This window comes from Typopeltis vanoorti, chromosome 12 (assembly GCF_054136105.1).
Source record: "Typopeltis vanoorti isolate ZY-2024b chromosome 12, IOZ_Tvanoo_1.0, whole genome shotgun sequence".
In the NCBI taxonomy this organism is placed as follows: domain Eukaryota; kingdom Metazoa; phylum Arthropoda; class Arachnida; order Uropygi; family Thelyphonidae; genus Typopeltis; species Typopeltis vanoorti.
Genome location: NC_143560.1, coordinates 48,665,511 through 48,692,251, shown reverse-complemented (window position 1 = coordinate 48,692,251; position 26,741 = coordinate 48,665,511). Strand labels below are relative to the sequence as shown.

At 34.1% G+C, this 26,741-nt stretch overlaps 1 protein-coding gene across 2 annotated transcripts in view; it reads right to left on the bottom strand.

The window, feature by feature from the left end:
• Positions 1-26,741, bottom strand: part of LOC150100769 (bleomycin hydrolase) — a 157,828-nt gene that overhangs the window by 120,563 nt on the left and 10,524 nt on the right. For both annotated transcript variants that reach the window (XM_090401341.1, XM_090401342.1), the window contains exon 2: positions 24,469-24,623. In XM_090401341.1, the coding sequence (XP_090257467.1) occupies positions 24,469-24,623 (155 nt within the window). The remainder of the gene's footprint in view (positions 1-24,468; positions 24,624-26,741) is intronic.

Sequence of the window (26,741 nt, the reverse complement as noted above, 5' to 3'; positions counted from 1 at the left end):
AGATAGGAAGTTAGTAATGATGTAAGTTTTTCACATAGTACTATCATATCCTGCTGATTATGATGATGACTAACATCAAATCAATTCAATACAAACATTATTGAAGAAAAAATGAAACAAATTAAAAACAAGAACCATACCTTGAGGTCTCAGTGGCAAACTCTGAAGAAGAGAATGACTGATTCAGCTAGGAAGGTATGTGATGAAGTTGTCTGCAAGGATAGACAAATAAGAACCACCATAGTGGACACAAAAAGTTAAAGAAGCAGTCCTGGAAAAGAAGAACGCATACCAAAAGTTTCTAGCAAATAAGTCAGCAGATGTCCTAAAAGAATACAGAGAAAAATGCAAGAGAGCTAAGCTATGAAGTAGCTAAACAGAAGTCATGGGAAGCCTGGTAAAAGTATGGAAAATAAATATCAGGAAGGTGGCAAAATTTGGAGGCTATTGAAAAAGCTTAGAAATAGAGGAAAGAGCTGTAAAAGCATTAAAGATGATAAAGGTGACATAACTGAAGATAAGTACATCCTAGATGTTTGGAGTAATTACTTTGAAAGACTGCTAAATGAACCAACCAGAGAAAGAATAATATCAGAAAAATTTGCAAGAGGAATGCAAAGAGGAGTACATATCAATAATTCAGATAGAAAAAGCGATCAAAAAGTTAAATTTGGAAAGACAGCTGGAGTAGATGATATCTGAGCAGAAATACTTAAGTATGAAGATATAAAAGTTTTGCAGCAGCTACACTGCATAGCTCAGAGGGCCTCGTCAGAAGATCAAATTCTCAATGACTGGAGCAGAGGTCTCATCGTACCCATGTATAAAAAATGGAATAAAGGTGAATGTGAAATTACAAAGGAATTTTCTTTAATTTCTGTACTAAGTGTTCCATGTAAGATTTATACAAGAATACTTGAAAAGAGGTCAAGAAAGATTGTGGAGAGAAACTTGAAGAACAAACTGAGTTCAGGCCAAATAGAGGTTGTCAAAATCAGATTTTCACTTTAAGACAAATAGTTGAGAAATCATGAGAATATGACAAGGATCTATACTTAAGTTTTTTTAGATCTGGAAAAAGCATACAACAAGGTGCCTAGAGAAAAGCTTTTCAAAACACTATAATTATATGGGGTAAATGAAACATTACAGAGCAGTACATAGTTTAATTGTAATTCAGCAGTCAGAATTGAAGAAAATACAGGATTGATGTAAAATCAGGGATAAGACAAGGATGTACATTATCTCTAATCTTATTCAAAATCTATATGGATCACATTATGAAAGATAGTGGCATTAGATCTGATATTAGAATTGGAGATGTCAAACCTCTTTATGCAGATGATGTACTTCTCAACACATCTAGTGCAAGTCAGTCTCCAGGATTCTCTAACTAAATTGAATAACAGCTGTAACAAATATGCATGAAAACCAGCATTAAAAAGACCAAAACCATGAAAATAGGCATGTGCATAGAAAACTTCAGCTGCATTCTGAATGAAGATCCTATAGAGAAAGCAAAATATTTCAGCTATTTAGGCACAGATGTTAGAACCAATGGCAGAATCATATTAATATTAAAAATGAAGATATTAGAAAAGAACTTGACATAATTAGTATTCAAGAATGTGTCAGCAGAGCTAATCTAAGGTAGTATGGCCACTTAAAGAGAATGGGTGAGGAAAAATAAGCAAAACAGCTGTTCAATGCAAAGATGGCAGGAAAGAGACCCAGCGGAATACCAAGGTCTAAGTGGATTAATTCAGTTAGAAGTGCCTTAGAATCACATAATAGACTGATCTGGAGAAAAATTGTTGATAAGAGATTAATAGTAATGTAAACTTAACCATGTAGTGCTGTCATAGTAACCTGAACACCCTTTACGGGTACCTGAGAGGAGACCTCCACACAGCCTTTAAAGGAATGTGGAGAACCGACCAAGGCTTCTGACCTAATGTCCAATCCTCACCTTCTTGTGGTGCACCGTTGGGTATCTACCTGGATGCTGAACAAACGAGGATGGGATGGCAATTTGGGATTTAGCTGACCAAATTGTATTCTTATTGGTTAAACCAAAATAAAAAATGATGGTACAACATGACAAAATTTCATGTCAGCTGGGGCATCGCCCAGTTAAATAAGGCCCCCGTTGTTTTCGGCAGGGAACCAGGGTGAACAGCGAAAACTCAGTTACTGGAACAAATCTGAAAACACAGCCCAACTCAACATCAGTAGAGTTAAAGATCGGTACTATCAACATAAGAAGCCTGAATGGCAAATAAATGGAGCTAGCTGAGGAATTAGATAAGTACCGGATCGACATAATAGGGGTGACTGAAACAAAAAAGACAAACTGGTGAGATCTTTCCGAGCAATAAATACAAAATGTTATATTTTCAAGCAATGACAATCAAGGAAAAGAAGGGGTAGCCATAGTATTCAACACAAAATACGCGGCTAATCTTGAATGGCAGGCAGTCTCAAGTAGAGTGATGTGGACAAATATCAGAATGGGTAACTGGACAATCAGACTTATTTGTATGTATGTATGGTCCCACACAAGGGTCTACTAAGGTAGAAGTAGAGGAATTTTTTGAGGCTTTAGAGAAAGCAACTGACACAATGAAAAAAGAAAAGTTGGTGCTTGTTGGGGATCTGAATAGCAGAGTAGGGAATGATTGTCAGACATACAAAAATATTTTGGGAAAATTTTGAGAAAAGAGCAACGCTAATAATAATGGCAAATACCTGTTGGATTTCTGCTCAGGACATGAACTGGTTATTACTAACACCATGTTCCAACATAAAAATGTGCACAAATTCACATGGAAAGAAGAGGCAAGGAATAAAAAAAGTCTCATTAACTATGTTATTGTTGATAGTGATGTTTTCTCCCTGGTGCAGGACACCAGAGTGTACAGAGGATTTGAAATTGGAAGTGATCACTATTTAGTCTTGAGCAGGATAAAATTGAATTTCATATTGAAAAGAATAACATGTAAGAAAGTTTTAAAGCAAACAAAAGTTGAGCAGCTCTCAGATGTGAACTGTAGACTAACACATACAAAGATTATTGAAGAAAAAATGAAAGACTTTGAGAACAGAAACCAAACCTTGAAGATTCAGTGGCAAGCATTGAAGAAACCCTGATTTAGCAATCGAAAAATTGCTAAATGAAACAAGCAGTGATAGCACAGTGGTAAAAAAACACTCAACAGGCATACAGTCAGGAATACATATTCATACTTGAAGTAGAAAAAGCCATCATAGGCTTGAAATGTGGAAAGGCAGCAAGAGTAGATGATGTTCAACCAGAAATGCTGAAGTATGGTGGTATAAAAGTCTTACAGTAGCTGCAATGTTCAGAAAGCCTGGACAGAGGGACAAATTTCCGATGATTGGAGTAGAGCTCTAATAGTGCCCATATATAAAAAGGGAAATAAAACTGAATGTGAGAATTACAGAGGTATTTCCTAAGTGAGTGTTCCTGGCAAGATCTATGCAAGTATACTTGAGAAACGGTTGAGAAGAATTGTGGAAGAAAAGCTTGGTGAAGAGCAAGCTGGATTCAGGCCAAATAGAGGCTGTCAGGATCAGATCTTCACTTTACGACAAATAGTCGAGAAAGCATGGGAATATAACAAAGATAGTTATTTAAGTTTTGTCGATCTGGAAAAGGCATATGACAAGGTTACGCTACAGTTATATGGTGTCAAGGGGGCATTATATCAAACAATACTTAGTCTTTATTTGAGTTGTAAGTCGGCAGTTAGAATTGAAGGATGTACAGGAGGAATGTTTAATGTTAAATCTGCTGTGAGACAAGGATGTACATTATCCCCTTTGTTATTCATTATCTATATGGATCACATTATGAAGGAAAGTGGTATTAAACATGATATCAAAATTGGAGATGTCAATGTCAGCTCTTTGCTTTATGCGGACTATACTATACTTCTGAATAAATCCTCTACTAGTTTGCAAGATTCCCTGACTAAATTGAATAACTGTTGTAATAGATATTGTAAAAATAATCATAATTAAAATTCTGAATATTTTTACGTATTGTTTATGTTAGTATGTTTATTAGTTTTGTTTTCATAACATGCATTGTCGCCACTTGCGATGTGCCCATTATGGAAATTGTTTTGTTAAAAGTGATATGTAAAGAAGTCAAAAATTTAATGTACTTACCGGATTTGAATAGTTGTGTTACTTTAAACAAATTTATTATGGTTTGAAATATTAAGTTTTGTGTTTTATGAGGACATTCTCTTGTCGCTAACGGAGACAACGTGTCAGCCACTATACAGTACTTAGTTTCTCGCTTGCCACGGAGTGCGCATGCTCGCTGAGAGGTTTGATGTGTGATTGACAGCTGACAAGGAAAGCGTTCGGTATCTGAGTAATGGCTGTAAACAAGACAGCGTTCAAAAGGAATTTAGAACACAGGACGGCAGATATTTGGGTTCAGAGGAACTTAATTTTTTTTTATGTGACAGTCGGAGGAAAATTAATAGTATATTCTGAAAAAGGAATCATGGAATTATTAAGTTTTAATGCGGAATAAGTATTGATAAATAAAAGAGAAATATTGCTATAAATCGTTTTAAAAGGAATATTGGAGGAAACACTAATTGAAAGATTTATAGTGAATTCCAAAAAGGGAATCGTAGAACTGTAAGTTTTTTTAATTAGAAGAGTTAAGACTGTCAATAAGCATTTAGTGAATAAAATAAGAATTTACTATTTACGTTCTAAAGGAATGTTCGAGAAAACTCTGATTAGGAAGCTTCATCTGTATTAAGGACGCCAGATCTGACTATTATTTCTACTGAAGAAAAGAGACAGAATTAAGTCAGGAAGATTTTATGTGTGCTACATAAGTGATGAAAAGGATCCTGTGTAAATGAAGAATGGAGTCATATATCTTCAGAAAAGAGCTTTGACAGAGAAAGAAACTGGCTATGAACATTTTGTGTTTGTGCAAACAAAGTGTTTAGTCTAGTCTTAAGTGTAAGTTTATTTAAAAAGGCCTTGGATCCAATTAATTTTGTAGTTAGTTATGCAATATTGTTTGAAGTGTATATATTTTGTTTTTGTTTTATTAAATGTGTTTATTTTGTATTTGGTCTTGAGTCAATGATTATTTGGATTTTGAAAGAAAGAGTTAAGATCATTGCACCAATTGTAGTGAACCCTTGTGCATATAATAACATATAGGTACACTCGGAATAAAAAAATAATTGTTAGAAACAGAGATCATTCTCTATGGTAGGATAAATATTAAGATCATATATATGAATATCCTTATCTATATAAAAATCCACCAATTATTAACAATATGGTATGAAGAGGCTAGGAATAAGAAAAGTCTCATTGACTATGTTATTGTTGATAGTGATGTTTTCTCCCTGGTGCAGGACACCAGAGTGTACAGAGGATTTGAAATTGGAAGTGATCACTATTTAGTCTTAAGCAGGATAAAATTGAATTTCATATTGAAAAGAATAACATGTAAGAAAGTTTTAAAGCGAATAAAAGTTGAGCAGCTCTCAGATGTAAACTGTAGACTAAAATACAGAAATATTACTGAAAAGAAAATGAAAGAGTTTGAGAACAGGAATCAAACCTTGGAGATTCAGTGGTAAACTCTGAAGGAAACATTGATTGATTCTGCCAGAGAGGCATGTGGTGAGATTGTGTGCAAAGATAAAAAAATCAGAACTCCCTGGTGGACACAGGAAGTTAAAGAGGCAGTGAAGGAAAAGAAGAAAGCATATCAAAAGTTCCTGGCAAATAAGTCAGCTTTTACTCTTACAGAATACAGAGACAAATGTAAGAAAGCTAAACAGTGTGTAAAACTAGTTAAACAAAAGTCATGGGAGGACTTTGGCAAGAATATAGAAAATAAATATCAAGAAGGTGGCAAAATATTCTGGAGGTTGTTGAATAAGCTTATGAATGGAGGAAAGAGTGCTGTAAAAGGAATTAGAGATGATAAAGGTGAAATGAAAACAGGAGAAAAAGATATCCTTGAAGTATGGAGTAATTACTTTGAAAAACTGCTAAATGAAACGAGCAGTGATGACAGCACAGTGATAAAAAACACTGACCAGGCATGCAGTCAGGAATACATATCCATACTTGAAGTAGAAAAAGCCATCAAAGGCTTGAAATGTGGAAAGGCAGCAGGAGTAGATGATATTCGACCAGAAATGCTGAAGTATGGTGGTATAAGAGTCTTACAGTGGCTGCACTGCATAGTTCAGAAAGCCTGGACAGAGGGACGAATTCCTGATGATTGGAGTAGAGCCCTCATAGTACCCATATATAAAAAGGGAAATAAAACTGAATGTGAGAATTACAGAGGTATTTCCCTACTGAGTGTTCCTGGCAAGATCTATGCAAGTATACTTGAGAAACGGTTGAGAAGAATTGTGGAAGAAAAGCTTGGTGAAGAACAAGCTGGATTCAGGCCAAATAGAGGCTGTCAGGATCAGATCTTCACTTTACGACAAATAGTCGAGAAAGCATGGGAATATAACAAAGATCTGTATTTAAGTTTTGTCGATTTGGAAAAGGCATATGACAAGGTGCCAAGAGAGAAGCTATTCAATACGCTGCAGTTATATGGTGTCAATGGGGCATTATATCAAGCAATACTTAGTCTTTATTTGAGTTGTGAGTCAGCAGTTAGAATTGAAGGAAGTACAGGAAGATGGTTTAATGTTAAATCTGGTGTGAGACAAGGATGTACATTATCCCCTCTGTTATTCATTATCTATATGGATCACATTATGAAGGAATGTGGTATTAAACCTGATATCAAAATTGGAGATGTTAATGTCAGCTCTTTGCTTTATGCAGATGATGTTATACTTCTAAATAAATCTGCTACAAGTCTGCAAGATTCTCTGACTAAATTGAATAGCTGTTGTAATAGATATGGTATGAAGGTCAGCAATAAAAAGACAAAGACAATGAAAATAGGCAGAATCATTGAAAATGTCAACTGTGTTGTGAATGGACAACCTGTGGAACAAGTAAAACATTTCAGCTACTTAGGCACAATTTTTACTGAAGATGGTAAACTAAATATAGAAATAGACAACAGAATCAGCAAAGCTGGTATCGTGGGAAGTCAATTGAATAAATTCATATGGAATAAGAAAGAAATTAGTCGGAACACTAAATTAGCTGTATACAAGACTGTGTTCAAACCAATTTTAACTTATGGATCTGAGAGCTGGGTCAGAAGTAAAACACTTGACCAAAGACTAGAGACCGCAGATGTGAGAGTCCTGAGAAAGATTAGAGGCGTGAACAGATGGCATCAATGGCAATATCATATTAAAAATGAGGATATTAGGAAAGAACTTGACATTGTCAGCATCCAGGAATGTGTTAGCAGAGCTAATCTCAGATGGTATGGTCACTTAAATAGAATGGGAGAGGAAAGATTAGCAAAACAAGTGTTCTCTGCCAGGTTGGCAGGAAAACGACCCAGAGGAAGACCAAGATATAGGTGGATTGATACGGTACAAAGTGCCTTAGACGATAGAAATATAAGATCTGATAATGTTGGAGTCTTGACAAGTAACAGACTGATTTGGAGGAAAATTGTAGATAGGAAGTTAGTAATGATGTAATTTTTTCATGTAGTACTGTCATATCCTGTACACCCCTTGAAGGTACATGGCAGGAATTTGATGATGATGATGATGATGAGGTCAGCATTAAAAAGACAAAGACAATGAAAATAGGTAGAATTGTTGAAAATGTCAACTGCGTTGTGAACGGGGAACCTGTGGAACAAGTAAAACATTTCAGCTACTTAGGCACGATTTTTAGTGAAGATGGTAAATGAAATATGGAAATAGACAACAGAATCAATAAAGCTGGTATGGTAGGAAGTCAATTGAATAAATTCATATGGAATAAGAGAGAAATTAGTCAGAACACTAAATTAGCTGTATACAAGACAGTGTTCAAACCAGTTTTAACTTATTGATCTGAGAGCTGGCTCAGAAGTAAAACACATGACCAAAGACTAGAAACCACAGATATGAGAGTCCTGAGAAAGATTAGAGGCTTGAATAGATGGCATCAATGGCAATATCATATTAAAAATAAGGATATTAGGAAAGAACCTGACATTGTCAGCATCCAGGAATTCGTTAGCAGAGCTAATCTAAGGTGGTATGGTCACTTAAACAGAATGGGCAAGGAAAGATTAGCAAAACAAGTGTTCTCTGCCAGGTTGGCAGGAAAACGACCCAGAGGAAGACCAAGATATAGGTGGATTGATACGGTACAATGTGCCTTAGATCAGTGCTTTCCAAACTGTGGACCGCTTCCCCCCTTGTGGGCCGTAGGTTTTGTTGAGGGGGGGCCGTGAAATAATGAAAACAAATTTAAAATCTTTTAAGACTAAGTAGATTTTTTTTATTTTAAAAGAAAAGTATTTAACTTTTATTATTTATTATTTCTTTTTTGTTATTTTTTATATTTTAATGGAAAAATTCACACATTGGTGTTGGTTTACAAACTCTGCGTCTTGTGTATTTCGGCGCTTGATGAATATTAGTAAATATTGCTTATTCATATGTTTCTCAAAGCAGTGGTTAATTGTATTTACTTCGAATGCTCTCCAGGGAAGCTCCAAATCTTCCTGTCCCTTTCATCACGTGTTCGTAATCAGGGACTGTTGATATTGACTTTATATACATAACAAAACTCGTTTTATATTATCACTGTCATCCAAGCTAGTTTTCTGTTACCAATAAAAGTTTCACATATACTTCACACATGAAAAAAAGCTTATACAAGTTCATGTGGGGAGATATTTACTTGCTTGCAGTGGTAAACAACACCCCTCCCTAACAGCCACTATACTGCAGAGGCAATAAAAACAAGTACTTTTATTATGCCAGTGAATAAGGTATGAGGAGTCTGTGTAATATATTTCTCAACAAATAGTGCAATTAGAGACAACTGGGATAAAAAAACACTGATTAATGAATCACATGTCCCCTCATACAGAAACTATGCTGTATAAACTGAAACAAAACCATATGTTGCATAGGCAAACACAGTATCTAACTAAAAACTATTGTTATCAATTAGATGTGTGTGAGTTCGATTTCCCAAGGCAGCAATAAAATTTAACTGAACGTGTTAAAATTCGTAAAAGTGTTAAAACTAAGTAATATATATATATATATATATATATATATATATAATGAATGTTATGGCAGTTTCACATATGGAATTCGGTTGAAGAGAGTTAGCATTTCAACTCAATTGTCAGCTATGCTTTTATCTTTCGGTTGCGCGATCTTAAGTATCTTAAAGGGAGAAAAGTTACAAAAGAGAAAAATGTTCCTGGTCTGGGGATTCCCTTATTCAGGTAATATTCACTAATTTCATGTTATCAGTCTGTGGTGTGCCAGTATCGGTAAGTGGTGATATTATTTGATCTATTCTACATTAAAACATTTAACCTTGAGATGGATAAGTGCTGATAAACAATTAAAAAAAATTCTGCGAACAATCAGAAGCAGAAACAGACTTAAAAAAAAGGACAGTATTTCATATTTTACCAGAACAGCCCGCATCGTCTTCAGAACCAAACGGTAAGAGGCAAAAAATGTAATATATGCATTTGATTTTTGCAATATTCGCTGTGTATGTTTTGTATTGAATATAAATACAATATTATAATAATATATCTCTCTATTATGATTTTTTTCGAGGGGGGGCGTGAAATATTTTAATTTCTGCAAAGGGGGGGCCCTGACATCCAGAAGTTTGGGAAGCACTGCCTTAGACGATAGAAATATAAGATCTAATAATGATAATATTGGCGTCTTGACAAGTAATAGACTGATTTGGAGGAAAATTGTAGATAGGAAGTTAGTAATGATGTAAATTTTTCATGTAGTACTATCATATCCTGTACACCCCTTGAGGGTACATGTGTCAGGAATTTGATGATGTATATGATAATTTTTTTTTATAAAAAATTTAGCATCGTGCTTTATACTGATCTTTCAAAGTACTGTAAAAGTAAGTTTTGGATCATGTTTCATGAAGTGGAATCTCCAATTCCTTGAAATTGGAGATTTTCCGCTTTGGTGGTATCTTTGTAATATTGTACATCCTAAAACTATTTGTTTTTCATGAAAAAGTTGTACAACTGCTATTTTTTTTTTTTTTAATTCACCTTGTACAGATTCATATTGCATTCCTGCAAGTCGAAACTATTAGCATGAACATGTTAATATATAAACATGAAAGCAATTTAAAATTCTAAGAAGAGTTAAGTTTTATACAGGGCTCCAGAAATATTACTTAAATTTACTGCTCACAAAAAAATTTTACTCATCACAATTCATATTATGACAAGTAAATTTTTTATGACCACACACATCACCATTTCATTTCAGTAACAAAGGGGAACAACTTTATAAGGCATGTTTCCCTTTAATTTTGCCCCTAGTTCATTTTCTATTCCCCTTCCATGTTACATTCTACTTCTGCTCCAATGCCTGCTAAACAATTACAGTCTGACTGGATGAATCTATCAAAGTACATTGCCACTGAGTTTTGGAAAGGAATTATTATATTCACCCTCTATGGAGTCAGAAGACTGATCTTGGTAGATTCATTCAACTGACAACATATTTATCATACTGAATCTTAAAATCTAGTGGTAAGGGTTATATGTTGACCATTCATAACTGTATTTTTTAAGGAAATTACTAATAAATTTATTAAATTTATTGATAAAATAAATTTAATTAATACTTTCTATATTTCAGCAAAGTCAAATTGCCGATGAGGAATAAAAAACATAAGATACGTGCGTGCAGGCAATATACTAAGTAATGAAGATAAAGCATGTCAACTGAGAGTATGACTAAAGTCCTAAATAGTGCCTCCTGTACATAATGTCTCCTCTCTATTCATTAATGCCACACTTAAAGACACTTTAGAACTTATTCAAACTTATTTCCTCCAGATATTTCACCCTTGTATAAGTTCACTAACTCTGGTTATTTTGCTTGGTAAGGAAAAGTCTACAAACAAATAGAGAAGACAGCAATGGGTTCTCCACTTTCTCTTATCGCCACCCTTAGCTAATTCCTTCATCAAAACATTTGAAGAGAAACCTCTAAACTTTGAGCCATATAGACCCAATGTTTGGCTATGCTTTCGTGATGTTTTCTCCATTTGGCCACATGGCATGGATGGTCTCAACATATTTTTAACACATCTAAGCAGTCAACATCCCAGGATCCAGTTCATATTAGAAAAAGAAAATGACAAGTCTCCCCTTCTTAAACGCTTTAATTACACACCAGCCTGATGCCTAGCATTTTCTGCACTTATGATGTGCTCGTTATGAAATTATTATATTAGGAGTAACATGTAAAGAAGTAAAAATATTGAAGTACTTACTAAACTGATTATTTATGTTACTTATAAGAAAGTTTGTTGTGGTTTAAAATTGTTGAATTTTGTGTTTTGTGAAAGACTTTCTCTTAGCGCTAATGGATACAGCGAGTCAGCCATTTTATTGCAGTGCGTAGTTTCTGACTTTTGTAAAGTGCGCATACTCCCGGAGAGGATTTGATGTGTGATTGACAGCTGACAAGGAAAGCGTTGCGTATCCAAGTAACGGTTGAAAACAAGAGAGCATTCGGAAGTTTTAGAAGACTGGTCGTTAAATATTCAAGTTCGAAGGAACTTGATTTTTTTGTGAATGGCAGTCGGAAGGAATTTTATAGTGTATTCCGAAAAAGGAATAGTGGAAATAATAGGTTTCAAGGAGGAATAAGTAATGAATAAAAGGAAATCTTGAAACTGTAAGTTTTTTAAACTGGCCGGTAAATATTCAAGTTGGAAGGAACTTGATTTTTTTTTGTGTGTGGCAGTAAGAAGAAATTTCATAGTGTATTCCGAAAAGGGAATAGTGAAAATAATAGGTTTCAAGGAGGAATAAGTAATGAAAAAAAGGAAATCTTGAAACTGTAAGTTTTTTTTAAGTGGAAAAAGTTAAGACTGTCATTTAGTATTGTGAATGAAAGAAGAACTTGTTGCTTACATTCTAAAGTGAATGTTTTTCTTAGAGAAAATATTGATAAGGAAGTTCTATAAGTATTAAGGATGCTTGAAAGTGAATGTTTAGAAAATATATTGATTAAGAAGATTTATAGGTATTAAGGATGCCTGATCTGATGAGTATTGCTACTAAAAGGAAACAAAATTTAGTCAAGAAGACTTTTATGTGTGTTACATTGATTGATGAAAAGGATCCTGAAAATGAAGTACAGAGCCGTATAACTTCTGGAAAAGAGCCTTAACAGAAAGAGAAAAAGACTATGAACATTTTTTTGTGATTGTGAAAGAAAGTGTTTAGTCTTAAGAGTAAGTTTATATTTTTAAATAAGGCCTTGGATCCATATAATCTGTAGTTATAGTTGTGTATTATTGCTAGAAGTGTATATTTATTGTTTTAGTTTTATTAAATGTGTTTATTTTGTACTTGGTTTTGAGTCAATGATTAGTTGGATTCTGAAAGAGATAGTTAAAGTCATTGCACCAATTGGAGTGAACTTTTGTGCAATACAATAACATATAGGGACACTCTGAGTCAAAATAAAAATAATTGTTAGTAAAAGAGATTTATATAATAAATCACCTCATAAGTATATAGTATAATTATTAACAAAGGCACAGCCGGTAGACTAAATAGTTAATATAAAATATATATATAAAAAAATGAGGGAATATAATATACAATAATCTTTAAAGTATAAAAAAATAACACATTCACAAACAGTCAACCCCTACCCAACAATATAGAATTATTAAAACTTTATATAGCAGGACTAAATTAATTAATTCAGATAACAATGCCCTCTCTACTGAACATTACCATCTTCACAAAACCTTCTTAGCCAATGACTACAATTCCTATCATATCCAAAAATTATTAAAACCCCAAACCCACACACCCTCTCCAGAACAGAGACTACACCAAAATTATCACTATTCCATATATCCAAAGCACATCTGAAAAACTAACAAAATCTTTAAAAAATACAACCTTTCCATTACTTGCAGACCATATAAAAAATTAGCATCCCTTATCTGGTCTTTAGACCTACCAGGTCCCTTGTGGTTAAATTACTATGGCCAAATAGCAGGACAGCCAACATCAGAATTGCTGAATATAAGGACTATATTTGTTTCCAAATGCTGGAATATGCTGAAAAAAAGCCACTTGACTCCATTGCAGCAAATATAAATATGAAACACTTTTCCTTGAATCTGCTTTTGCCTTACAAAACTATCCTAACCTAAACAAATTTAGTTGCATGAAACTGTCCCAAATTTGAGATGCTCTCATCCTCTGCACTTCAGTCCAAGTTCAGAGGATGAGTGCAGAGCTTGACTGCCCAATTTAGCCCACTAGAGGGCACTATTCAGGACTTTAGGCCTACTCTCAGTTCATGCTTCATCTTCATTACTTAGTGTAGTGCCTATATGCACGTATCTTATGTTTTTTATTTCCTAATGATGGCAATTTGACTTTGCCAAAATATAGGAAGTATTAATTAAATTTATTTTAGTTAATATAGTAGTTTAAATTTCCTCAGGAAATATAGCTATAAATCTTAAAATCCTTAACATTTACTGCATCAACAACATATTCTGGTAATGAATGCCATTCACTGACATTGTCAATACTCCATATAAAAAATCTACTGCTTGCACTTCTCTTCACCACTCTTACATAACTTCCAGGGACAGGCTTTGGTTCTTCCTCTCTCGCCTTCTACTCTTTTTATAATCCCCTCACTAACTTAAACATCTCTATCATATCACCTCTTTTCCTCCAAACTCTGCAATCGCAATCCACATTTCATTAACTACTCTCAATAGCCAGAATTCCAGAGTCCCAATATTGTCTTAGTCACTTGTCTCTGGACCCTCTCTGTTTCCACATCACATTGAAAATGGAGTGTCTGTATAAAGCACAAGTCTGACCATTGTGCTTTATACAGACAATCACCTCCTTATCACTACATGTTAGAGTGCTTCTTATCATAGCAGCACTACGATGTGCAGTCTTTTCAACACTTGCAATATGCTCTCTCTAAACTTCAGTCTACTGTCAAACCATCATTCCCAAATCTCATCCACTTCCTGCAGTACAGCACTGTCGATATAATATACAACCTTATATTTCTGCACTCCAAAATGCAACACTTTGGACTTATTAACATTAGTTATTAAATATTAATATTTATTAATTTACATAATTAATAGTAATTATGTAAAGAAATGTCTCTTATCTATGCATCTCGTATAATGGATGAGTTTCCTCTCGTTTGAAATATCTGTAGAAATATCTAGAAGGAAAAATTCACTACTGGAGTTTGTGATTTCCTTAACTAATTTGTGTTTAACAACATCAGCAATAACTGATACAAATTCTTTACATTTCATATCATTTTGTTACTGTTCTGCTATTGAGCCTATGAAGTTTTTGAAGTCAGTAAATGGTTTATCGAATTTAGCTTTGTAATAGGCTGTATTAAAAAGGCACTTCAGATGTTAAAATATTTTAGAATTAAATATTTTTTGGAAAGCAGCAAGAGGTGTTACTCAAGTGATTTTGGCAAAGTCTATTTCACAGCATTTTTGAAACCTGCATGTTGCATGAAACCTAAATGTCTCCATCTTAAGAGGGCCTTGAAAATCTTGTAATACAGGGTATCTATCAGCAACCCCCAGGATATTTTTGTACATTACAGAATGCAACTTTGTCTTCATAGTTGAATTCCACACTTGAATTCTTTGAGCCATTTGTCTTGGAAAGCACATCTTAACTGTTGTTAGTTGATGACACAACAGAACCCTTTTTTTTTATTCAGTGGTTTTACAAAAAAACCTGAACATGTAATTTTGTATTTTCCTTTATTTATTATCTATAATGAAGAATAAATTCATATAAATTTTCCATAGAAATAATTCAACAAGACAAAAAATAGATAGAAAAGCAAAACTAACAACAGAGCCAGACTAACTATTCGTGATGTAATGTCAATAACGTGATCCAATCTCTCAGTCATCTTTGCAAGATAATTGTGTTTTTTAAATAAATATTAAAAAACCTTTTCATCATGTAAAATGTTCAAGTACATAATTACATTAAGCTAATTCATGTTGTAATTTGTTATTGTTAAAATAAGCTTACACCAATCGTACATTACAACTGCAAGAATTAAAGGTGTTGGGAGAATTACAGATGACCGTGAAATAAATGAAAATCAGTCTTGCTAAATTATTTTATTTATTATTCATTTTACTTGTTATTTATTTTATTTTAATGGTATCGCTGATACCATTAAAATAAAATAAATAACAAGTAAAATAGGTGACTACACAAATGTTAAACTCTTTACAAAAGTGAAGTGTACATATCTTTTAATCAATGGTGTTACATGTGATTCATTTAATGCAAGAATATTTCAGTCATTTGTAAAAATCCAGTTACCACACAATAAATGTGATGGGTGAATATATTGACACACACACAGCTCCTGATTAAATTTAACCAAAATATGAAACATATAGCCACCAATAATTAAAAAAGGTAAAATAATAACAATGGATTTCAGAAGTGAAATAAGAGCCATTAAATTGACATATACACAAAACTTAGTGTTTAAAATTAATAAGGATAAAATTTCCCAAATAAATTGGTAAAGAAACAGTCATTCTGATTCAAGTTTGGGTCCTTCAACAGCTCTACTGAGTAGTTCCAATAATGCCAATTTTTTGAGACAAATGACATGCTGTCTTGGGTGTACTGACCTATGCAGAGAACACTTGTCTGCTTCATTCCTGATAAGCAAAAACCAGAACTTGCTACTATCGAATAATTATTCAGCAGAATGGCTTCAATCCAAAGAAGATTCAAAACATTATAGATAAGCCGAATGCTAAGAACTTCACTCTGTATGAATACTCATAATCCCCTACCTGCTGAAATCTCAAAACCCATTTCAAGAGTTGTAAAAAATATATACAGTAGACACTGCTTATTGTAATCACTTTGGGACATTCACTTTCCGATAACAATAACTGGCTGATAACATTAAGCAAAGGATATAAAAAATTGCGCAATTTATTTCAATTTATTGTTATAAACATTATTTAATTTAATTTATTGTTATAAACAACTTTTTAATAAGTAACAGCATAAAATTTATTTTAAAAACTTAGCTAGTGTTGTCTGTCGTGTCTTTGAATATAGCAGTTCATGAATAAATTTCTCATACTCATAATGCCTTTTTAAGTTTGTTGCTCTATGTTGCACACCGCAACTAAGTATTCGTAGAGCTTCTTGCATCTGGGCATTGGTTGGAAGAGCTTCTAAAATTTGTTCTTCTTTATTTGTATTAGGTTCACTTTGTTCACTTTCTTCTATTAGTTTAAAGTTCTCATCGGAAGCAGCTTGACATATTTCTGACACTGTCATTGTAGCCACCACTTCAACATTGTTATCAATATCCAACCAATTTTCAAATTCTTCTTTTGACATACCATCTGGGGTTTTATCAAAAATTTCATTTGTAAGATATTCAAATTCTTTGGAAGAAGGAGTTTCAGAGTTCGTCTTAAAAAATCCACCTTTTTGGAAGAAGTTTTCAATAGTTTTCTCTGAGACTTGCTTCCATGACATTGCTATCAAATGCAATGCATCAAGAAGGGAAATCTTTTTTTGTAATTGCATTTGCATCAGAATGATCTTTTATATAATCGAGTTCAGTTATAATTCTCGCACAAACTTCCCTGCAAAAATAAGCTTTAAAAGCTCGTATGATGTCTTGGTCACATGGTTGAATTAACGATGTAGTGTTCGAAGGCAAGAAGTTTACTTTGATGTTTCTTAACGATAAATTGTTTGTGTGTGCAGTGCAGTTGTCTACTAACAAAGCAATTTTTTGCTTTAATTTAAGATCCCACTTAACTAACCAATTGTTGAAAATGTCATTAGTCATCCAAGCATTTGCACTAGAACAGTAGTTAACAGACAAACTTTTGACACCTTTAAAACGCCAAGGATTTTTACTTTTTCCAATCACTAGGAGTTCTCATTTCTTACCTTTCATATTAGCACAACAAAGAACTGTCACTTGCTCTTTTGAAGATTTAAATCCTTTAGTACTTTCATTTTTAAATAAATAAGTATGCTCAGGCATTGCACGAAAATAGAGTTCTGTTTTGTCAGTATTGTAAATATCCTAGGGAGAATATTCAGCAATAATTTTTGGCCACTCGGTATTAATCCACACATCAGCTGATAAAAAATCAACACATTTTTTCTTCATCATGAATACGCTTGTACACAATATTCTCTCGCTTTTTCCACGTGCTAAACCATCCATCAGTTTTGGTGAAATTTTCTTTGCCCACTGTTTTTGCGAGTTCTGCTTTTTGATGCATCAAAAGCCTATTAATCGAAGTATTCTTTTCACGAACATTACTAAACCAAATTTTTAATAATGATTCAACTTGAGTATCCTTACCAGATCTGGCTCTTTTCCGATCCATGTTCTCATTAGTAAGAGCTGAAGTTTCAATGTTTGATCTGTTTTTTAAGATCTTACGCAAGTGTGGTTGCAAAATTTTTAAATGTACAGCTGCACTCCAAAATTCTTTGCTTTTCTTGAAAAGATAAATCTTTACGTTTTTTACTTGCTTCTGCCATAATGCCAAGGGCTGTTTTAACGAGCGCTTAAAGTCAAATTTGCTTACTGAAAGAGAGCATGAAAATAAACTCAAAAAATCAAAATTAGACTGTATTTATACACCCCCACACACACCTGTATTTGCATGGAAGATATAAGATTTATGGAAGAATAAGATTAAAGGAAGATTAACAAAAAAAGTCAGGTTTCGACAAATGTTCTTTGTCAAATTTTTTCCTGATTAACCTTTATTTCTTAGAATTCTGAGATGCAAAAGGCTAAACATTCGAGGATTATGATAACAATAACTGGAACTTTGATTATAATAGACAGATTATTTTTAATTCATTTTAAATGATGTGTTTCAGGACCGACTGATTTTGATAACAATAGCCGATTGATAATATTATCCGCGATCACAATAAGTGGATTCTACTGTATATATAATCTTGTGCCTACTTTCTTTCTTTGCAATGCACTGCCCTCCATGTTATCTTCCAGCAAGGATAAAGGGTCTCCACTTTCCCTCTCAGGTGTTGTCACATATGTCAAACAAGATGTTCAGTTGAGAAGAGACTTCAGAAACATCGATTCTACATGTGCTATAAGAAATCTCATAAATCTAGTCTAGCTCAGCACAGATCAAAACAGATAATAAAATATTCTGGTCGAAGACCCATCTTTTACATAATGTTTGAAATTTGAGTTCTTATTCAAAGACAGTGAAGCTCTATTACATTGTCCAAACTTGAATCAGAATGACTGTTTCCTTACCAAAAATCTGAGAAAGTCTCATCCTTATTAAACAATAGGATGTGTGTGTGTGTCAAATGTCTCTGGAATGCAGCTCAATCTTTCTTGTGAAATCCAAATTTCTTTCCCAAATTTTAAAATCTTACACTTTGTAACATTTGAACTCGCCCATTCAGACAGTCTATTTAGGTCCTCTTGCAAAGCTACAACTGATCTGCTCTATTTCTCATAATTCTCCCCAGCTTTGCATCATCTGCAAACAACTGGATCAGACAGCCAGCCAGCATGGTTCACCGAGTGGTTAGTGTATCCAATCTCCAGCCAAAACGCTGCAGGTTCGAATCCTGCCGTGGGCATGGATGTTTGTGATTATCTGTGAAAATACTATTGGTGGCAGCTGGCGGTAGAAGACTTTGGTGTAGTTGCAGTTCATTGTACTTGGCGGATTGAGTGGTGGAGACAGTTGTAGAGTATGTGCCCTCCCCTCAATGAGTCTTTGGACTCCCTGGAGGTGTCACATAATAATATACATCACTAATAATTGTCATCTGTTCCATAATTTGGTTTCTATGGAACAAGTGCCTCTTAAAACATGACTAAATATAATCATGATGTCTATAACTGGTTAGGCATCATTTAATGTACTGTTTTTTTTTGTTTTTTTTTCAAAACTTATTGATATTCCCATCATGGCACAAATGGAAAAAAAAAAAAAAAAAAAAAAAAGTTTTTTCTTCAAAATTCGATACAAACTATTATTTTTGTGACATTATAATAATTTATAATCAATTTATGTAACTAGATCCTCTCACCTGAAAAATTCAAAATTAATTTTTAAAAAATATTTCAATATTGTGAATGTCACATCATTCTAGATAACTCCTCCATCACAGAACATACCTCAATGTAAGAATACACATGTGCACTCATCCAGGAGGGAATATGGCAGCCTAGTTGGCCAAATGTGTACCTATTCTCCCACTAACAAGCTGCAGGTTCAAATCCCCCCATTGGCGATGTTTGTGATTGTTTTTATGAGAGATGAATTTCACTGTCTGGTGCAAAACCAAAACCCTTAGCTGAATAAGAAACTCAAAGAGTTTCATGCTGAATATAGAAATTATATAAAGTTCGGCGATTCCAAGCGTAAGCAAATACCTGGATAGCGTCACCTGACCCATTTGGTAGTGCAAACTGAGGCAACTCATAGAAAGGGTGGAGCAAGCTCCGATCACTATTCTTGGTATTTACCCATAATGTGAACTTTATGAGTAAATACCAAGAATAGTGATCGGAGCTTGCTCCACCCTTTCTATGAGTTGCCTCAGTTTGTGCTACCAAATGGGTCAGGTGCTGCTATCCAGGTATTTGCTTATGCTTGGAATCGCCAAACTTTATATCTTTATATAGTTTCTATATTCAGCATGAAACTCTTTGAGTTTCTTATTCGGCTAAGAAATAATATGGGATGCAATATCCTTAACTTTAATAAGAAAATATTAAAATTTCCAAGTTTTTGCAATTGGAAAACTGTATTCCTGCTTACAACAGAAAGAGTACCCTCGTTTTTCATTACCATGTTACTGCATTTTTTGCACCAAGATGGTCAAATTTCCATTGGGAAGTTTGATCCAGTAAAAGAGGAACATTATTCTGTGTCTAACTGACACAGAATAGGTGAAAGAACCTGGCAGTTTTGGGAAGAAATATAGTATAAGGAAAGAATGCTTTTTAAGTGAAGGAGGCAAATAAGACCTTAATAGGGCAACAAATAAATTTTTCAAATTAAAGTACAGTAGGCCCCCCCATATCCATGGGGTTTGGATCCATTGTCTTCTGCAGATACCTGAAACTGCAGATAGTAGTGAACCACTAGTGAGACCCAGATTTTTGCACATAAATAGCAAAATAGAAGCAGGAAATTATTAGTAAATTGACTTAGTCTCATGCGCTAGGACTGTAGGGTTCTTTAGTGAATATATTATGTAGTTAATATATAATGCATACACTAAATTATATGGCTAAATAAATAATAATAAAGAACCTTTAATAAATAATTTTATTAAATGAGGTAATTTCTAGGCTACCACTTCACCCGTACTATCCAGGGATGCTATCTACCGCATTTGGGCACACATTCCATTGCTCCACAATAATATATTACATATTTATTTAAAATAATCATGAAACAATTTTTACATCTTTGGAATCTACGAGGAGCAATGGAATGTGTGCCCAATGCGGTAGATAGCACCGCACTATCCAGGGATGCTATCTACCGCATTTGGGCACACATTCCATTGCTCCTCAATAATATATTACATATTTATTTAAAATAATCATGAAACAATTTTTACGTCTTTGGAATCTACGAGGAGCAATGGAATGTGTGCCCAATGCAGTAGATATGCTAATGAAAATGTAATCGTTAATAAAATCTTAACATTTTTATTCTTATTAGGAGGAATCAACTGAGATCAGAACACCTCGTTATATTCAGCTACATATTTATTCATCTTTCGAATCTTTGGTAGTTGGCTGCTCTTGCCTACTGAGCAAATGATGTAGACAGCTGAGGATAATCGACAGTAGAAGCTTTGTCGACTTTTTTAAAAAATATTGTTATTGGAAGCTGCCATTTTTGTCTCTTCAATTCAGTAAATAGGTTCTGCAAAGGTTCCAAAGCTTCTGTTATTGTGTGAGTAATTTTCATGCTGCGCTCTATCATTGAATCATAATCCATTATCTGTTCCTTTAATATCTGAGCCGTTCGAAATATCATGGCAAATTTTTCAAGTGTCCACGCTGGTGGTTCTTATTTACTTTCATCTTCATCGTCATCTTCGTTGTAGAAGATTTGGCAAGATCTTTCAACTCCTCGTTAGTGAGCACTTCACGATGTCCATCTATGTAATCATTCAATTCTTCTTCTGTCATATCATCAAATCCCTCTCCACCTATTTTCCATGCTGTGTTAATTATCATTGCTATCATGAGTTAATATCAGGGGCGTCTTGGGAATTATGAACGGCATCACTCCACAAATTCTTCCAGCATGCAGTTACCGTTTCTGGTTTCAATTTGTCCATTGCTCTCTTGATGAATACAATTGCGTTGCAATTGTGAATGATTTCCAGCATTCCGTGACTCCAGCATCAGCAGAATCCTCAACCATTGCACGAATCATATCAAAAACCTGCTGAGCATATGAGGCTTTGAAGCATCTAATGACACCTTGATTGAGTGGCTGAAGCAATGAGGTCATATTATTATTATTATTCGTGACACCTCCAAGGAGTCCGAAGACTCATCGCGGGAGGACGCCTATTGTACAACTCTCCGTGTCCACCACTACACCGAACCTGAACCTCACTGAATTAGGTGGGAAAAAAACCACTTAAAACTTTAAATGGTAACCCTTCCCTCTCCAAGTATTTTTTCACTTCCGGAATAAAACATCGATGGAACCATTCCGTAAATAACATGGCAGTGACCCACGCTTTCGGATTTGATTGCTAAAAAACAGGCAGACAACTTTTGTTTTTGTTTTTAAGGGCATGTGGATTCTGTGCTAGGTAAACAAGGCCAGGTTTAATTATACGACCAGCTGCATTGCCACAAAGTACCAGCATCAATCTGTCCTTAAATGCTTTAAAGCCTGGTGCTTGCTTCACAGTTTTATGGATGTAGGTCAGTTGGGTCATTTTCTTCTAAACGAGGCCGGTTTCATCACATTTAAAAACTTGCTTAGGATGATAACCTTTCTCTGCAATAATATTTTTAAATTCTGATGGGACCAATGCAGCAGCTTTCTCATCAGCTGATGCAGAGTCTGCCATAATTTTTATGTTTTTAGATTAAACTTAGTTTTGAATCTATGCAACCAGCCCTTGCTTGCTGTAAATAACTTTTCTTCCTCTTCTATTTCGTCTTGCGGCTGCATGTCTTCATATAGATCAATGCTTTTTGCCGTAACGTGTTACCGTCAATAGGAATCCTTTTCCTTGTCATGTCTTTCACCCACAAATTCAAAGCTTTCTCTACCTGAGTAACGCCTTATCATGCACTGTACCCGTAACTTTTGTAGATTTGGGCACAATGGAAAGACTGGCATGAATTTTTTCTTTGTTCTTCAACACTTCACATATCAAAGATTCGTTTTTATTATAGATCTTGGCAATGCCTGCAATAGACTTTTTTTTCTACTTCAATCATATTGATAATCTTTGATTTTTCACTAATACTGAACACTTCACGTCTTCTCTTTGGTTTTGAAGCCATTTTTAAATTTTTCACAATTTATTTGCTTGAATTTAAACACAATTTTTAATTGCAATGACAGACAACTGACTGCTTTCTTCGATAATTAGAGTAAAACTAAACACGAACAAACAAGCACGTTTAGGTCCACGTGCCTTGTAAAACAAGCGTGTTTCGACAAGTTTTCAGCCTGCGAGTATGAATATTTCAACCGCCGCAGCGCTCGACCGTTTCTCGTGCTTTTTTCGAACCGTGGATATGGCTGGCGTACTGTATTTCCTTTTAAGGAATGCCAAGTTGAAAACATGAATAACACTGTTAAAGTGATTTACAGTTTTCTATAAAAAATACAGTATTCTTTAAAATATACTGAGCAGCACTTTTGTTCTGGTTGAATGTTTGGGATAAGGAAGAAAATTTTCTTTACACTAAAGGATAACAGAAATGTTTCCAGAAAAGAAAAGAACTTTAAGAATACCTTAGTTCAGAATCTTCTAGGAAACAGGAGGAGAAATTTATTATTATTACGGGCAGCTCCAAGGAGTCCTTAGACTCATCGAGGGAGGCCCTAACAACATGTCAAGAACAACTATTCGACATTCACACAGTATTTATCATACCTCGCCTTATGGCACTCACAACAGACTCTGGCAGCTTATTCCACTCATTCACCACTCTCCAAGTAAAAAACCTAGCTCTAACACCCTTGCTAACCACACTCTTGTCCAGCTTCCATGTATGGCCCCCTAGTCCTCCCACCACCAGTTCTATTCTCAAAAATATCTTCTGAATTAATCTTATAGAAACCCTTCAGTAATTTGAATGTCTCAATCATATCACCCCTTTTTCGCCTATCAACTAATTTCTGCAGCCCACAAATCTTCAACCTGTTCTCATAAGGTTCATTCCATCGTCCTGCTATTATCTTGGTCACTCGTCTCTGGATCCTCTCCACCTCCTCCCCATCGAGAAGAAACCCTAGCACCCATATCTGGGTGCAGTAGTCTAGATGGGGTCTTATCAAGGCTCAATACAGAAGATTTATCTTTCAAAGAGAGAATAAAAGAGAAATATTGCCATATTCAAGAAATAGATTTCAGTGAAGTGCATTTCCCCCCACACACACTCAGGAAAAATTAGATTCAAGTTCACTACTGCAAGAGAAAAAGAAACAAGTACATATCAATTTAAAGGAGTTACATGCAATTGTAATTTTGTTCTTAGGTATCATACAATTTTAATTAGAGAAAATTGAAATTAGTTTTGTGCAATTCTGCTGTAAGTCGGTATTTTCAAATTAGTTCTATTTAAGATTGCATTTACAGTGCATGCAAGACAAACATTTTACACTATATCACATTTATGCATAACCACAATTATACTAATATTTCTAAATAAAGAGCTTGTCTCTTACTCGAGCTCTTGAGTTTTGATTCATTATTAGTAACATTTTATTAATCTTTAAAAAAAAATTATTAAATTGCATGCTACCCACACAGCATGCAAAACATGACATGAGCTTCAAAGTGAGTTGATTTTTGCTTATGTGGCTTTGTTTAAGACTTAACATTTAATGTGCAAGGGAGAGGGTTTCTAATTACCTGGTTGGCCAAAAATATCAAAATAAGTCTGCATGCAAATTTTAAAGTTCAAAAGAAAGAATATTAGAAGGGGAATATACCTTGTGCGTAAAAACATGATTAGATTTTTCCAGTGTTTTTCGACAGAGGCATATCTCAAGAGGATCCTGCTTGGTGCAAGCATTCAAGGCCAGAAGGTTCTTGGGATCAGATTCAAAAGCTTCCCGAAATTTCTGCAGAACTTCTGGTGTAAGCACTGAAAAAAAATTAAATATTATTATACTATAAAAATTCAAAATTATTTTAATAATTCATATCCATTTAAGAAAACTAATTCTAGCTGATTTCATTAGCTTTGAAGCTAACTTTTTGGGTAATAAAACTTTTACCAAAAAAAAAAAAAGAAGTACAAAAATAGTAATATACTCGCTTTAAATTCATCTGAGTTCTAGAAAATAAGTTGTTTCAATTTTCATTTATTGAATAACTTGGATGATAACAGCTAAATCTTGTGTGCAATAAAAAAAGGTCTTAATCCATATAATGAATTTTATAATTACTACAAATGATTCTATCAAGAATGGGAAGGTCTTACTTTGATATTTACAATTAGAGAGTTGCTAAAGAGTCTAATTTAGATTGAGTGAGATGAGGCCTCCATACAGCCTTTTAAAAAAATGCAGAGAACTGACTAAGACCTCTTACCTGAAGTCCAATCCTCATCTGCTCTTAGTGCATCCTGTAGTAAATATCTAACTGGATAGGATAGGCTAGCAAATTGGAATTTAGTCAACTAAATTGTATTCTTATTGGCTTAAACCAAAATACAATATGATACTAAAAACATGATGGAAGTTATTATTATTATGTGACACCTCCAAGGACTCATTTACTACCATCATCATCTACTGCCCACCACTAGTATTTGTCTGTAAATTGCATGTGTTCTCAAGGTCAATTTGCCTGTATGTAGGATTAAAATCTCAAGTTTTCTGGGAGTAAAAAAACCTTGCTACCTCCATATGAAATCAGCTAACTCACCTTCCATTTCATGCCAGAAAGGGCATCGCCAAGTTAAACAAAGTCCCTAATGTTTTCATGGAACCACAGTGAACAGTGAAAACCAGAACAATCTCCAAATCACCATCAGCAAAATTCAAAATTGGCAGCATCAACAGATAAGAAGAGAATCTAGCAGAAAAATTAGAGAAATTCATGTCCATATAATTGGTGTTATTGAAACACAGAAGACAAAAACAAACAAGATTCTTCAAGCAAGATCAGGAAAAATAACACGAAGATAATCTTGAATGGTAAACAATATCAAGAAGTGATATGGGCAAATATCAAAATGGGAAAATGGACAATGATTTATTTTTTCCCTCTGGTCTTTTTAGCAGAAGGTCTACTAAAAAGTGTAAGAAGTTTTTGAATCATTAGACAAACATCTGACAAAGAAAATGGCAAAGTTAATCCTTGTTGGAGAACTAAACAACAGAGCAATAAATCAATACCAGGCATACAGAAGTGTTTTGGGGAAAATAATAATAATAATAATAATAAAAATCTAAGAAAGAAAAGCTGATAATAGTAAGTAAGTGCTTGATTTCAATAATGGTTTGAAAAAAATTCACTTCCTCTGTAAACATGTACATTCCTCACATGTGGAGATAGTTTCAAATTATTAATGATATAATCAATTATAGATCTAGTTCCTCTGCCATTCAAAGTATATTTATTTATATTATTTTTTTTAAAAAAAAATATTGGTGATTTTTAAATTATTAAAAGTACTGAGTGTTCCTGTAAGATTTATATAAGCATACTTGAAAAGAGGCTAAGTGGAATTGCTAAATGAAACAAGACTCTGCTTCAGCCAGAGGGAAGTATTTGTCTGCAAACCTCGAAAAATCAGAACTCCGTGGTTGGCTCAAGATGTCTGGAGTAATTAATTTGGAATATTGCTAAATGAAACAAGCAATGACAGAACATCAGTAACCAATATTCAAGAGGAATGCAATCAGGAGTGTATATATATCAATACTTCAAGTGAGAAAAGCTATCAGAAATCTGAAAATTAAATGCAGGAGTAGATGATATTTGACCAGAAATTCTCAAACATTGAAGTGCAAAAGCTTTAAAGTGGCTGTGCTGCATAATTCAAATAGAATGGTTAGAAGTATGAATTCTGAATGCCTGGAGTATATTTCTAATAGTACTCATCTATAAAAATGGAGAAACTGAATACAAGATTTACAAAGGAATTTTCTCTACTGAGTGTCCCTGATAAGATTTATATAAGTATACACAAGAAGCAGCTAAGAAAAATTGTGGAAGAAAAACTTGGAGAACAAGGTTTATGCCAAGCAGAAGT